General features: G+C 34.7%; 2 protein-coding genes across 2 annotated transcripts; both read right to left on the reverse strand.

The window, feature by feature from the left end:
• Positions 1–2,745: 2,745 nt before the first annotated feature.
• LOC147284174 (Exostosin family protein) lies at positions 2,746–6,245 on the reverse strand. Its single transcript, XM_086244590.1, has 5 exons — positions 5,579–6,245; positions 4,806–5,092; positions 4,330–4,562; positions 3,425–3,582; positions 2,746–3,211 (listed from the first exon to the last, which is right to left on the reverse strand). Exons 1-5 carry the CDS (start codon positions 6,053–6,055, stop codon positions 3,110–3,112), a joined length of 1,257 nt encoding a protein of 418 aa, XP_086100716.1. The 5' UTR covers positions 6,056–6,245; the 3' UTR covers positions 2,746–3,109.
• Positions 6,246–11,024: 4,779 nt separating this feature from the next.
• On the reverse strand, positions 11,025–15,129 carry LOC147284175 (tRNA/rRNA methyltransferase (SpoU) family protein). Its single transcript, XM_086244295.1, has 4 exons — positions 14,714–15,129; positions 13,002–13,299; positions 12,131–12,181; positions 11,025–11,560 (listed from the first exon to the last, which is right to left on the reverse strand). Exons 1-4 carry the CDS (start codon positions 14,998–15,000, stop codon positions 11,159–11,161), a joined length of 1,038 nt encoding a protein of 345 aa, XP_086100421.1. The 5' UTR covers positions 15,001–15,129; the 3' UTR covers positions 11,025–11,158.
• Between the last annotated feature and the right edge of the window lie 321 nt (positions 15,130–15,450).

The following is a 15,450-nucleotide window of genomic DNA, read 5'->3' on the forward strand; positions in this document are numbered from 1 at the left end:
AATTTTAACAGTATTGGAGCATCTCCAATCATTCCTTAAACTTTTCTTTAAATTTAAATTTGGAGAAAATTGATATAAACACATCTCCAATCATTTCTTAAAATCTTCCAATTTGAGACTTCCTTAAAACTGTCCCCATATCAAATTGAATGAATAAGACTCCTCAAACTCTCCTCAAACCTCCAAGGTCAAATTTTGGACTAGAAATTCAAACAAAAAAAAAATTCAGGAAAAATTTCAACTTTAACATTGGAGAACCATTTTTCAAATTTAACTTTTTTCCCAAACTTATCCTTTAATTGAAGAAAAATATAGGTAAAGGACTAAATATCCTCTTATTACTAGTTTTTTTTATTTTTCTAATAAATAAAAAAAACTATTAATGTTTCCAAACCGAAGCGAGATCCTTATTTCCTATAGATATTTTCTATGTTGATATTGTGAAACTACTTTGTTTCAGACTTTTAGTTGATATAAATTTAAACTTAAAATATATGTATAACGCAAAACCCTCTAGAATAATATTATTTGAACACGTACACAATATTATCACGAAAACATAAGTAGAAACAGACAATCTTATTTCATTCAACCAACACTCAGATTTTTCATTTTATAAGTCAAAAGTGGAACAGACAATCTTAATTCACCTCTTTCGTGAGCTATCATTGTCAAAGTACTTGGGCCATATTTTGGTGTTGGCTGGGGTTAATATTAGGATTTTATTTTGAATTTCTCATCCTTACATGTGTATATAAGAATAGTGCATGCATATTGTAATTGGATAATGTTGTCTCAATGCGATGCACAATGCATGTTTGAATTCTAGCGGGTGGAAACTTTGGATTGGAAGGAATCTTTGAGTTCAATGGAAGCAAGATGCACAAATCATAGCAGACAAAAGTGCATTAGGCAGATCACACACTCAGCCTTAATACCACTAACACAAGACTTTGGATTCTAACTTGCGGAAAGGATCCGAATTCTCTCCTAAATGATCAGACATCAGTCATTGTTCTGCATCCCATTTCTAAATGTTTCAAGAGTGGACCTCATCTTCAAAAGTCCAAGAATTTGAGAAATGGCCTGGCCCTACAGGATGATAACCCACATACGAAGCAACCTCAAATTAGGCCCATGAGCACACACAGAGTCAACCATCGTCCTTTGATTAAAAAAGCCAATTTCTTAATAGGAATGAGCCATCTAGGGGTGGGTTCGGATCGGTAACCGAACCGAAACCCCTAAACCGAAGACCGAACCGAACCCCTCCGGTAAGCCTCCACGGCAACCGAGACCGAGACCGAAAAGCCGGTAAACCGATGTTCGGTCAACCGAAGAATCCGGTCGGCTCGGCTCGGTTATGGGCCTAGACCGAACACATATTGGGCCATGTTTTGGGCCACATTTTGGGCCATTTTTGGGTCTTGACTCCATTCACTAATTTAGTATAATATATTAATATTATGGTTTAGGGTATTTTTAATTAGTTTATATATATTAAAAAACATATAAATTAAAATTATAGGGGTTTATAAATTTATATATATATGTTTTATATAAATTATAGAAATGTATTATATAAAATTATAAATTATTTATTAGAAATGTATTAGAAATGTATAAAAATGAATTATGTAAATGATTTGTTAAATATATTCGGTTCGGTTCGGTTTACCGACGGTTTAAGGATGTGGGAACCGGGACCGAGTCCGAACCTCCCGGTTCAGTAGTCAAACCGAACTTCCGGTACGGTTTTATTTCAGTACGATTTTTTTCGGTATCGGTTGGGCCGGTTTCGGGCTCGGCCTCGGTTTTTCGGTCAACCCGACCCAGCCCTAGAGCCATCATATCGAAAACACTAGGCTTTTTTTTATCTCTAAAATGCTATTATTATTGGCTTCTAACCACAAACCACAGTGTAATTTTGATGGATTAGTTGTTAATCAAGATGCTGTTTGTGGATTTATTGTTAGGGATAGCTTTGCAGGACTTCTAGGAACAGAGCCGAAGTTGAGAAAAGTTATAATTTCTTTGGCTCTTCGTGATGGAATTCACTGAGCTACATCAAAGGTTATCAAAGAACACTGGTTAAAGGAGATTTTAAGCTAGTGACTTAGGCAGTTGAAAATTAAGCCAGCTCATTAAGGACATTCAAACTGTACTATCTTTTTTGAAATTGAGGAAGATGGGTATTGCCTGTGCATAAAGAAATTAAACTTTCTCACTAAAAGGAAAAATAACGTTTGGACTGAAAATGTAGGCAATGAATCTAGTAAAGCTTACTGCTATGAATCGCACTGATTACGTGAAGGGGAGGCCAATTTTAATGCAGACATAAGGTTTGACATGTAAAAATAAGGGTGGCAATGTTCAACATGACACAATAACAACGAATCCAATACTTGATAAGGATCTAAAAATGACACAACCTGATAACACAACCATTATAAAACACAATTATCATGATTTTGATACAATAAGAATAGGGAAAAACTTGCATGTAACAGGTATATACACCCGTCACATTTTGGTTCTAGGGATGTGTACCAAACACGACAGGATTAATAAATTAGTTAAAGTCAGCATAGGGTTTATCTACGAGATTAATTACACTGATTGGGTTGAAGTTCAGAGACTTGACATGAACTCACAACATGACACAACTGATTTGTCACCCATAAAATGGCTTGGAAAAAAGAGTAGGATGGCTAGATTATATTATTTCCTTCACCAAATAATTAATAGAGGGAAAGAATAAAAAACTGAGGTCCCAATAACATCTGTTTTAGTTTGGATTGCAGGCCATCTTCAACTCGTAATAACAACTTAAACTTTCTTGTTCAGTAATTATACCATGATACCTAGTCCACGAGGAAAGAATATTCCTCTTGTTTCTCTATAAAAACAAGAAACTACAAAATGATAACAGGTACAAAGGAGGGAATTCCCCACATAAAGAACAAACAAAGAATAAATTTTTTTGGTTACCTGTACCTTTAATTTCCTCCCTCCAAGATCATGGAGGAAAGATGAGACTACTGTATCTGATGATTTACAAGACTTCGATTTGCTAGTCAAAAAGTGTACAAAAAGTTAACTGGCAAAATCAGTATTTGATAACATGGTGGCGCAACCAAAGATCATACATCACCATGTGGAATGCATCATATTTGATGGGAGGTGAATTCCACTGGAAGTGCTTCTGGACCTGATAAAAAACAAGCCACAAAAAAGACTTTCTTAGCTACAATTTTGCTCCTGCGTTTTCTACTTTTGGTAAAACGTATAAGTAACATTTAAAAGCAAGTGCTCACAGACACACACAAACATGTAGTGGAAACAGATTGTATTACATAAAAATTGAAGTGTGTATAAGATTAATTACAATGTAAAAATTTAATTGTAAATGATAGTCTTCTACCTTAACCAAGTTTTTGTGAAGGGTAAGAAACTCTGAATAGGGTATGTCCTCAAGAATTTGTTTAAGCTGATATACATCCTTCTCCGTTAGTATGACGGAAAATTTTTGCCAATTGAGAATGTCATTGAACGGCAGGTCGTAGTAATTTGATAATATTACTGCAAGAAATTAAACCAAACAGCTGATAAACAATAAAAAGGAATTTCAGTGGTTTACATTACATCTAAAGCTAAATTAAAATCACAACGTCAGATAGGAAGTTGCACTTTAATATTTTTTTAATGGAAAAGTTAATCACCAAGACTCTTCTCAAGTTTCTGTCAATTTGTACCGTCCTAAGTGAAAGAGTGCAACTGCACCCAAAACCAAATACAGGTCGAACAACATTTCCATTATGGCAAACATAGACTCTAAGGCATACAGTCATACACCCATCACATAAGAAAAACACATTTACTCGAGTGACACTAAAGCGAACATAGACTTGAGGTATACACCATTGAATAAAAATGAAAACTATTAGAGTAAATAGAAACAAAATAAAAGGAAATGTCGAGAGAGGCTGAGTTAACTTGAAATCTCTGTTCAGAATTCAAATGATTTGAATAAGAAAAGTTAGAGAGAGAGAGAGAGATTGCTGAAACATAAAACCAGTAGCCTGAACAAAAGTTTCTAACCAAAAAAATAAAGGAAAAAAAGGAAAAAATGAAAGATTTCTCATGTGAAGGTAATCTTTCTGATCCCCATTTTTTGTTTTTAATTCAATTGCTAACTTTTTTTATTCCAAAATAATACGGTCATATTGTTTGACAATTGGCATTTACCTTTCAAGCAAGGATAGAAATTAAACCATTGCATACTTTTCCCATTGCAATTTGCAAGAAAAAGAAGATTTGAATTCTTACCAGGAATACATCCATAATGGATTGAGTCAGTTATGCGGGCACTGTTGACTTGGGAACCACCAGGGCATATGCAGAACTTGGTATTGTAAAATTTCTTTTGATATAACAAATTCCCTTCAGCCCTATTTATTCTGTTGTTCAATATGTAAAGTTCTGTGTCATTCTCCCATACTCGTGCCAGTATAACTCTAATTTTGGAGTTCCGATGACCGGCCCAGAAACCAAGGGTTGTCCTGCAAAACATTCCTTAATTCTCAGCAATGAACTTATATTATCAAGCTCAATACTACCTTCCATTTGGGCATCTCTTAACATATCATACAATAAAAGGTCAATAACCATGAAATATGGAAATTATTCCAAAAAGGGAGCAAATATATAAGTGAATATATAGTGCATGTATAAGTGAAAATATAGTGCATGTATAAGTGAATATATATGTTAATGTAACAAGAAATTCATATCTGCACTATTACCTGTTCACCACGTCGTTTCCTCCAGCTGGAAGAGCAAATGGCTGCAGAACTTGAGGGAGAGCAACATCTTTGTGGGGAATGAACCCAACATCATAGCTAGGAGAGCACACAACTCGAATAGAATTCTTTACAAGAAGTGGATGTCCTTCGGTTGCCCTCACACCAACATCATGACAAGTGACAAAAAAATGATCCGCACCCAAGGTCCTGTTCCAGTAAGGATACTTGGAGATTAAACTCTCCACATAGTTTTGAACAATTATGGTCATATTGTCATAAGATGTACCCTGCATAATCATTACAAGCCAACATAGGCAAAGATCAAAGTCAGAGTAGGAAATTTGCCAATCAGATCCAATCACATAGCATTCCAGTAACAATTTGTCAGTATTTACTGTATGCTGCATTTAGGCATTGCCAAACCCATTTGAGATCAAGCAAATTTCAACTTTCGAAAAAATGCAACTGTTCAATTAAGTTGGCATTGAAAAATAAACAAAACCCATCACTGGCTTTTCGTGTGTTTATGTATTAGTACATAAACCAGCAAATGCTTTGATGCAATTAATGCATAGAGACTACCAAAACTAATAAAACCATTTGAAACTAATGGAAATCAGAAACAATGAAACTCTGAGATTTTTCAGATCAACAGCAACATCAACAATGAAAAACCCAATAAATCACAATCTCCATTAGCTCCATTTCTCAAAATTTTCTCAGCATTCAAACAGCTCCTAACCCAAAACATTAGAACCAGATAAACTTGATACCTTGCCTCGCATCTTGTGGCAGGAGATAGGGATGAAGAAGAGGTGAGCCTGATCCGGATCGTCCGTACGGAACCGACCCTCCCTGATATTCTGGAAGAAATATCCCTCGCTTGCATACTTGCCAGTTAGCTTCCTGGGCGTCTGGTAAAACGTGTTGGGATCGCCGTCCGGGTATATATAGACCTTGAATTTCCGTTCCATTTCGGCGTAGTTCAACCGAAACACCTCCGGCGAGTGGTAAATGTCGGAAAGCTCCTCCTCCTCCTTCAGCTCCGCCTTGTCAACCACACGGTCCACTGTTGTTGTTGTTGTTGTTGCTACAGAGACCTGAGGCGAAGGAGGGGAGGAGTAATGGAGGGAATTGAGGGAGAAGTAGGTGAAGGAAAGCAAGGTGAGGATGGCGAGGGTTAACAGAGATCCTTGTAAGGAGCACATCGGAGAAGATGGCTGTGCCGGCGATAGCTTGCCTCCACTCATTGGGGATTGTGGCTCTGTGTGTGTGTGGACTGCCAGTGGGAACAAGCTAAGCTTCGCTTCGCTGCTTCGATTTGGACATAGGAGATGTATTTGAGTGAAATCAAAGTTCAATTGTGAAATGAAGGTGAGTCCGTTAAACCAAATTTGAGTTGGTTTTGTTATGCCCTATTTTCAATTAGAAAAGGGTTAAAATTACAATTTATTCCTCAAAGGAATGGGGTTTTGCAGTTTTGCAATGCTTAGGTGAGAATTAATTTTATCTTTATAATCAATCAAATTAGCTCCATCATGAGTGAGAAAATAGAATTAAGATAGTAGACGTTATTATGAACTCATTTAATTAATCATGAGAACAAAATTAGTTCTCAAACATAAGAAATCAAACATTACTCATTTTGATCCCCCCAAAAATGATGTCTTCACCCTTTTGCCCCTTTTAGTTTATTCTCTTATGTTTTCTATTAGAGAAATTTTTAACAAAATAACTCTAACTATACTCATGTTGCAATTAAGGATGCCAATTAATTCAATTGAGAACTCCGACTTTCTATTTTGTTTAATAAAAGATTTTTTGTCAAAAATTGATCGCACGTGACCAATTTTTAAAAATAAAAACATCTTTTTATTTAAAAAATAATAAAATACTAAAAGAACTAACAATAATTAAAAAAAATACGAAAAAATATAAAAAAAAGTGCAAAAACCCTCCCAAACCCCACCCACACCGGCCTCTTCTATCTCCCTCATGCCGCATCTCTCTCTTCCTCTTTGTCTTTGTCTCCCTCACTCCTCATTTGTTGCATCTCTCTATTGCTCACAATGTTTCTTCGGTTGCTACAATCTCTAAACTGTGTTGTTGGGTTCGATTTTGGGGATGATGGTAGAGTTTATTTAGGATTTTCCTTCATCTTTTGTTCCTACAATTTTATGGTGATATGGTTTGGTTGTTGGCTTCGGGGCTTTAGTGTGTGTTGTCTTCTTAGGTCCTCTTGTTAGAATTTGGCTGACGATTTCTTGGTGGCTGGTGGCGGCATGTGTTTTGCGACAACCAGTAATGTTTTGGTTTTTCATATTTTTGGTTTCTCAACATCTGCATGAAATCTCACATTCGGCAATAAAACAAGTTACATAAAGTCAAGGAAATTCTTTATGTTCCAACTTTATTAGTGTAAGGTCTCATCTTAGCTCTATTAAGGTGACATAATGTGATATAATTATGTTTTTCACGCTCGCCTATCATAGTGTGTGCTTTCTTAGAACTTCAATGTCTTATCTTGCTCGCTATCTCGGCACCAAGGTGAATCACCCATGTGAGCTGGTTGATTCAAGTATGGTGACATTTACTAAGGTGTGTAAAACAATGAGTTAATTATATTTACACTTCCTGAGGTTTATCGTCTTTTCACATATATCCCTTGAGGTTTTAATAATTACACATACATCTCTTGCGGTTTCAAAAATATTGCATATAACCCCCTATAGTGACGAAAAATGATGAGAAATTATGCAAAAAAGCATGCTATGGGATTAAATAACCTGATAAGATTACTCAAAGTGTAAGGTCCAACCTCATTACAATTATTTTCTTTTTTATTTATTTATTTTTTTCTCTTGTAGAAGGTTATATGCAATAGTTTTAAAACCTCAGGGGGTGTATATGTAATTATTGAAACCTCAGGAGGTGTATGTGAAAAGACGATAAACCTTAGGAGGTATAAGTGTAATTAACTCATAAAACAATTATTAAACGAAAATAGTGAAAGAGCATCTACAGTCCTTCCCTAGATATTTTCTCAAATTTAATTTTAAAGAAAAATATATATAAAACAGAACTTTAACTATTTCCTAAAATTTCTCTAAATTTGAGATTTTTTTAAAATTTTTTTCAAATCAAATTAAATGGATGAGACTCCTCAAATTCTCCCCAAACCTCTAATAATTAGATTTTAGACTAAAAACCCCAAAATATATATATATATAGGAAAAATTTCAACTTTAGCATTGAAGAGTCTTTCTCAAAATCTAACTTTTTTCCTTAAATTATTTTCAAAATTGAAGAAAAATATAGAGAAAGGACCAAAGATGCTCTAATGAATAACATCTTATTAACAATAATAAAGTCAATTACAAAAGAGACATTTTAAATAGATCAAATCACACGTAGTCTCATACTCCTAATGTGATAAAGGGATACATCTTGCAATGGGCTTAGTTAAAGGATCTGCAACCCTTTCTCTTTTACCCATTTTAAGATTTGTAAGATTTTTATTGATTTCTATAATTTTCCAGGATGTGTTCATGTTTTAATAAGCCTAGCTTGCATATATTTTTGATAAAAAAGGATTAGCCAGGAGATGGAGACGTACTCATACTGGACTAATCTTCTTCACTCCTTTTTTTTTTTTTTTTTAATAGATTCGTATTATTGTTTCTAATTGAAGTAGAAACGTAAATCTTGGTTAAGAAAAAGTAATTAGGCTGAATATATTCTAATTTCAATGACTCTTGTAGTACACTTTATTGTACTAAGTACATATATTGTTCAGTAAGACAGAAATGTAGTATTGCCTTGACTAGAGTGGTATTATTGTCTCTTGTCCTCGCAAAATGCATGTTTGTGCCAGATCTAGAGGAGGAGACTCCCAGAGGATCGGAGAGGACTGATCGATTAACCATTTAGTCTATTTTGTTTGATGTTATCTACACTTTAGTCTATTTTGTTTTGATGTAATTAATGAAAAATTATAGGGTATAACCGATATACCGTCACGTGGTATAATTAATTTAATGTATAAGAGCATTATTGGATGATGTGTTTATATTAGTAGAATATAGTATTAATAACACTCACTCATATCATAACACATACACTAATTATACAACATGTCAATATATCAGTTATACAAAATAATTTATCGTAATTTAATATGTTTTGTTTGATGTACGTTTTCATCTCTTAACCCTAATTTTCTTACTGTCCCATTATAATACAATTTTGCTTTTTTGCTTGGACAATATTTTGTTTATGAAAGCCAACCATTAATACAATATTATTACTTATTTGATTAATTTTTTTTGGCCATATATATAATTGAAATATTCAATCTAGCTACTTAGTGGTAGACTATGCAGCCTCCGTCATACTTCTCTTTGTATTTATTTTATTCTCCTTTGGTTGGCAGCTTGTAGTTACATTTTGTGAGGGATTTGAAGAAGATGATAAAGAAAATGAACGAGATTTGTGAGGGATTTGACTAATGCTCGGAAGAAGATTCATGAGGAATTGAAGGGTGCTTGAAATATCTTAATGGAAGTGACAAAACAACATAGGACAAGTATTTGATGGACAACAATCGAAGCCCCGAAGGTATGATAAGACATCAATTTAATTGCAGTGAGTTGCCAAACAAAATTATTATTAAAGGTCAAAATGCCCTTTCATCGGCCCATATTATTTTTTGCATTTAAGTATTTGAGTGTGAGCCCTTGATCGGTTGATCCCCTAAGTGGGCATGAGCTACTCAAGCTACATAAATAACGCGGGCATTTACGAAACTCACAAATGGACCTCGAAGAGTGGCTTGGATCCACTTGCATGAGCTATGCATAGCATGTATTCATTCGATGGACATGTGACTATCATTTTTCAAGTGTTAATTACACGACCTTGACTCTTACCTATAAATTGGTTGAAATTAAAATCATTTAAGTTGAAAGCCATAGTGTTAGATACCTACTACAGGCCAAGCAGTTAGGAAGAAATGTAAAGAGCGAAAATTGTTGAAATTAGCATATTGAAAAGATCAATCGGCCAAAATTATAATCTTGAGCGGCTACAATATTATAGGTTTTTTCCTCTTGACCGAATCTATAACCTTCATTAGCATATTCATTTTCTGTGGTTTCCCCATCAAACTAGAGGCTACCAAAGAGCCATGCATAACCAATTGGATATATCAAGAAAACAGCAGTAGTATGCAACAACAAGGAACAATGATGATCCCAAATCGAACTTGAGGTCTGAAGATTCAAGCTCGAATGCACATGAAGGTAGACTTTGAAGTCTCAACTCAAGGTTACCATGTCTCAAAATATCTCACACATCCTTTGGAAGGTAAAATTGAATTATGATTTTTTTGCATATGCATTTTACATGTGTGTATCTTTTTGGTTTGGTTGCATGTTTATAAAACTTAATATTGTGTGTCTATGCATTTTTCATTCTAGAATCTAGACTGGCATTGATTCTATTCTTCTTTGTGTCCGCATTGAAACTATTGTTGAATGTTGTTTTTTAGATTTTTTTTAGGCCAATGGGTTTTAGATTAATGAAGTGGAATAGTTGAGATTAGAAAAAGAGGAGAGGATCAATGTCCGTTTGCATTTATGATAAAGTTAAAATTTTGATTCAAATGTTTCTAAGTCTAAATTTCTCCAAAAATTGAGTTTAGCAAAATTTCAACCCATCAAGGGTTTATTCAATCAGTTGAGATTTGTTAAATTGACTATTTTATTTGAACAGTTTTGTAATGAGTTGAAGTCAGTGGATTTGAGTTTTAACTTCAATTAGATGAGCTCATGGTTCAACTGATCGAAGTGGTATGATAAAAGTTTAAAACTTATGCTTTTGAAATTACGATTTGTGGTTATTTTATGAGCTTGATTTGTGATATCTTTCTGAGCTTTTTTAAACTCATGCTTTCAAAATATAGAGTTTGCTCATGACCATTATGAATTCCTTAAAAGCTCTAACCCCTAATATTTTCAACCATAGACGGAGACAACCCTAATTGCCATAAGTTAGGGTTGTTGCCACAAGTCATGGCAGCCGCCATGGCCTGGACAACTTACATCATGGCATCCTGTGCAGATAGGTCATGGTAACCATTTTCTTTTTCTTTTTTCTAATATTTGTAATTAGAATATAAGAATAAATTTGTAATAAGAAAATTATTAAAGATGGGTACACTGAGTAATTATAGGGATGGCAATAAATACACTAAGCAATTCAACTTACAGCGTCGATAAAAAAATAAAAATAAATAAAAAGAACTTACAGAGAATCTATGCCATAAAACCACAAGAAAGAAATGAAAAGGAGAATCACACAGGGTTATGGTTTTTAGTCTGTAACATATACAAGAAAATCCCACCCGCAACTGAAACATTGAGCGACTCAAATTCTCCTGCCATTGGAATGCTTACAAGCTCACATTGCTGTCGAGATTTCTCAGACAGCCCACTTCCTTCACTACCCAAAACCAAGCTCAGTGGCACATTTGCAAAAGAATCTGCAAGCTTTTGAGAAAGGTGGAACACTGGCTTCAATTTTTCATCAGTCTCCGGATGGCCAGCAAGCATCTTTATCTGGAATTCATTTTGTAGGGATTCAAGATGATTCCAAGTACCAGAAACAATAGGGAGATGAAATGAGGCTCCTCGGCTAGCTCGGAGTGCTTTTTCATTGAATGGATCACAACATCCAGGAAGTAGAAAAGCACCATTCTGTTCAACATTGGCCCCAGAAATAGACCTCTTTTAAAACAATTATTTGGGATGGAATTATCCAAGTACAGAAGAAAACGCAATAATGCATTATAAGATGGCATCATAAATAGGAAACATCAAGGGAGTATGTATCATTCATCCTTGCTCCAGCTGTTTAGTCAATAGATCTAGTTAAACATGTTAAGAATATTTGACCGAAAAATCTACATTGACCATCAACCTACCACAATCCTTCCCAAGGCACTAGCAATGCACAGCCAAATTTATTGGAACAAATTCTTTCTACAAGGATAAATAACAACGTTGGGAACACCAATCAAGCTCAGTCTGTTCTTTGATGAGTGATGATGTTAACAATTTATATTAAAGCTCGTCTCGTAAGTAATGAAAGTGAAGGTTCATCAAAACATGATGTCAGTGTAAGAATAACATGCACATAAGCATTCACATATGCAAGCTTGGGAAAAGCAAGAACATAAACATTTCAAAATGAAAGAATAAGTATAAAAAAAAAAATAAAAAAAAAGGAAAGAAAACAGAATCTGAGGTTTGCAAATTATTCCTTACCCATCCAAAAGCCACAGCTGATCTGAGCAGTGTACCAAGGTTACCCGGATCCTGCAGTGAATGACTTTTCATTAATCATTGATACAAATGTCCATGAAGTTCCTGAAATCAAATGCCTGAAATTACAACCATGAGATTAAACAGTGTTTCAGAATTAAAACATCAAATTTAAACTTCTTCTGAAAAAAGCAGAGGGGAAAAATGAAATTTACTACATTCTCAGCAATTAATAAATAGAGATACAGAGATGAGCGAAACTTAAAGTGAAATTCGTTCTTCCTTGCAACAAGTAGATCTATGAGATATATTGTACACTTTATTTGCTGCAAAAATGCAACACATCTTTTATTTGTGAAAGAACGGAATATCATGTGATTGATTTGCAGAATTTGTGAGAAGGAAAAGGCTGTACCAGCAGAATGACCATTGCCAAATGTTTGGATTATTATTATAAAGACAAACAGAAACACGATACTTGGATTTAAATTGTAGAACAAAAACATTAAAAAAAAAAAAAATACTGAAGATGCCAAACCAAACAGGGAACTTCCTTCCAAAGACTAAACGACCAAATCTCAAACTATTTAATTTCTGACAGACACTTCCTATTTTTCATAGAAAACCACGATGAAAATTTTCAATTATTTTGAAACTGTTTTGTTTCAAAGCAGGGAAAACTCTCCCAAAATTCCATAATATTCTAAGTATTGCTTTGACACTACGAAAGCTTTACATGACAGAAGACTAAATCAGTAACCATATCACATACTTTATGGCAGTATGAGACATCACACAGCCAAGAGGTACAGGTGCAAGATTACAATACTTGAAAAATTAACAAGACCTAATGTCAGGTCAGTGAAAGAGTGACCTGGACCCCATCGAGGACTAGAACTCGATGTGGAGATGGGAACCACATCTTACAATTTGCCTTGTTTTGATCAGCATCTATGTCTGAAAAACTCGTAGGAATTCTGAAGAGGGCAATTGCTTCAATAGATTCAGTTGATTGCATCCCTGAAAGTTTTTTCATCACGACAGAGCTCACTTGCACGATATGGACAGAGAAATCATCAATCCATTCAGGGACCTCAGCTTTATCAAGTAGAAGCAAACAATCCATTATAACAATTTTCTCTTGAAATGACTTCTGAAACCTGTATATTTCCCTGAAAGTGAAAACTTCATCATGCCTGAACACATATTTTGCATATGAAGCGCCAGTCTTTACTTATCTTCTAAAATACATGGCAGGTTATGAGGAAGGATATTAGGAAAAAAAAAAATAAAACTCAAAGGAGGGAACGAAATTGGAGTGCAATACAGTAGCAGAAAAAATAAATAAAAAGAATAATAGAATTATAAAACATTCAAATTAAACCATCCCTCCAGCTCCATGGGCAATGAATAAGATGAAAAAGCATACAACCAACCATACTAGCACAAAAAAAAAGAAACAAACGAGAATAATAACAGGAGATGCTATGCTACACTTTGGAGTAACAGAGTAATACAAGCAGATATGTAAAAGGATATGAAAAAATAATAAATTCCTTACAGCAACCATGAAGTATTTACGTTAATAACCTTTGAAAAAACAGCATTGACAGTAGTTGAAACTAGTGGATGCATGGACGAGTGTCACTCCAAATATATCCTCAACTCCGTGTGGGGAGTAAACCAAGATTAAATAAATGAGCTGTGAAAGTACTGGTTTATGGACTCAACAAAATATACCTTGTTTATGGGAGGAACAAGGTACAACATTCATTGAATGAATGCAATCCTCTCTAGGAGTGATTGTTTACGAAATTAGGATGATCCTTCTCCTTATAGCTTGCATATTAATGAGGAAATCAGCGAGGCTCATCATTGGTCATAATAACAATTCCCTAAGAACACTCTAAAAAAAGGTCATTTAAGAACTCTCTAAGGTAGCCAATTATCTTTAGCCAAAACACTATCAAAATTCCTAGAGAGCAAATTGTTGACTTAAGCATTTAAGAGTCTCTGTCCAACACCACACTGGTATAACTCACTCAATAGTTTTCTTTGTTGTCAAATTCAAACAATTGCTCGGCTCACTCTATAGTGTTCTTTGTAGTCAAATTCAAAGAATTGCTCGGCCTACCGAGCAGACCCTCCCATTAGTGTTTTCTGATGAACCACTTTTTGGCATCGAAAATCATATTCATTTCGATGTGAAGCATACAATAGAGGAAATTTATCATGGATGCACTGTCCCAAAAGAAATATCATCTATGCACTTCAAATTTAGATATTTTTTTCATTCTCCTTAAACTTTATAATCAAAGAAACAAAATTTATGTTTTGCTTGCTCATAAGTGTAAGGAAAAATATCATATATATTAACAAATCTTAGTAAAAAAAGAGAAAAAATCTACATTGAATCTTTATCTTCTTCTTTTTTTTTTTTTTTGTTCCTCCATTTTCTCAGCAATGAAACAGGATAAGAAAAATAACAGATAGATAGTCAAGTTTAGGCCCTTAGGGGCAAGTAAACTGATTATTATGAAGAACCCATATGCATTAAAGTGAAAAGAAGGAGGATAAACATGAAACCTGATAGGTGTAGCACCCACAACGAGAGCTGAACCATGATGGTGGCGATAGGAGGAAGACTGTCGAAGCTTGTGGCAGTGTTTCACAAATGGGTTTGAAGTGCTGGTTATGGACTTCACATGGGAAGGCAGAGGAAGCTTCACATCGCAGTCTTCGAAGTTGCTCTGAGTACGGGTATGTTGTCTTTGAGCAACTGATAGCTGGGAGTGTGAGTGTGAGTGTGAGTTCCTAACTTTGAGCGTTTTGGGGTGAATAGTTGACACTGAGATGATGTTTGTGCATTGCATTTTCGCCTTGCAAATCTAAAAGTCATCAACAAGGGAAAGAAGAGACTTCTCTGCATAAGCGAGCCAGTGTTCTCCTTCCTACTTGGGCCAAATATTTGTTTTCGGCCCGTGCCAATAAAGAGATATCGGAATTTGTGACATCCGATGATCTGGAGTATCACCTTAGTCTATAAATTCATTTTAGAATTTTGGTGTCCATAGACTATTATACGAGCATTACTTTATTTTTATTTTTTTTGGTAATTTTTATTACATTTGTCGTTTAAAATACTTATGTGTCGGCGCACATGATCCATATTTAAAGGGTTTTTTTGGTCCTCACAATGCTTCACCCCTCTTTCATCGTCTTATCCAACCCTCCATTACACATCCATCTTGCACTTACCGATGTGTTGGTTGCTTCCTTATTCTCCTCAATCATTTTGAAAATTATTGTGCAAGGGCTGAATG

The sequence above is a fragment of the Dryas octopetala genome, chromosome 5 (assembly GCF_963921425.1).
Source record: "Dryas octopetala chromosome 5, drDryOcto1.1, whole genome shotgun sequence".
NCBI classification, from domain to species: Eukaryota; Viridiplantae; Streptophyta; class Magnoliopsida; order Rosales; family Rosaceae; genus Dryas; species Dryas octopetala.

Excerpts from the sequence above, each read along its gene's own strand:
- LOC147284174 (XM_086244590.1), bottom strand. The coding sequence starts at position 6,055 with ATGAGTGGAGGCAAGCTATCGCCGGCACAGCCATCTTCTCCGATGTGC. Across the intron at positions 4,563-4,805 it reads GGAAACGACGTGGTGAACAG|GACAACCCTTGGTTTCTGGG; the intron begins GTAATAGTGCAG and ends AATGTTTTGCAG. Across the intron at positions 3,212-3,424 it reads TTCACAAAAACTTGGTTAAG|GTCCAGAAGCACTTCCAGTG; the intron begins GTAGAAGACTAT and ends GTTTTTTATCAG.
- LOC147284175 (XM_086244295.1), bottom strand. The coding sequence starts at position 15,000 with ATGCAATGCACAAACATCATCTCAGTGTCAACTATTCACCCCAAAACG. Across the intron at positions 12,182-13,001 it reads TAGTCCTCGATGGGGTCCAG|GATCCGGGTAACCTTGGTAC; the intron begins GTCACTCTTTCA and ends CATTCACTGCAG. Across the intron at positions 11,561-12,130 it reads CAGCTGTGGCTTTTGGATGG|AATGGTGCTTTTCTACTTCC; the intron begins GTAAGGAATAAT and ends AATGTTGAACAG.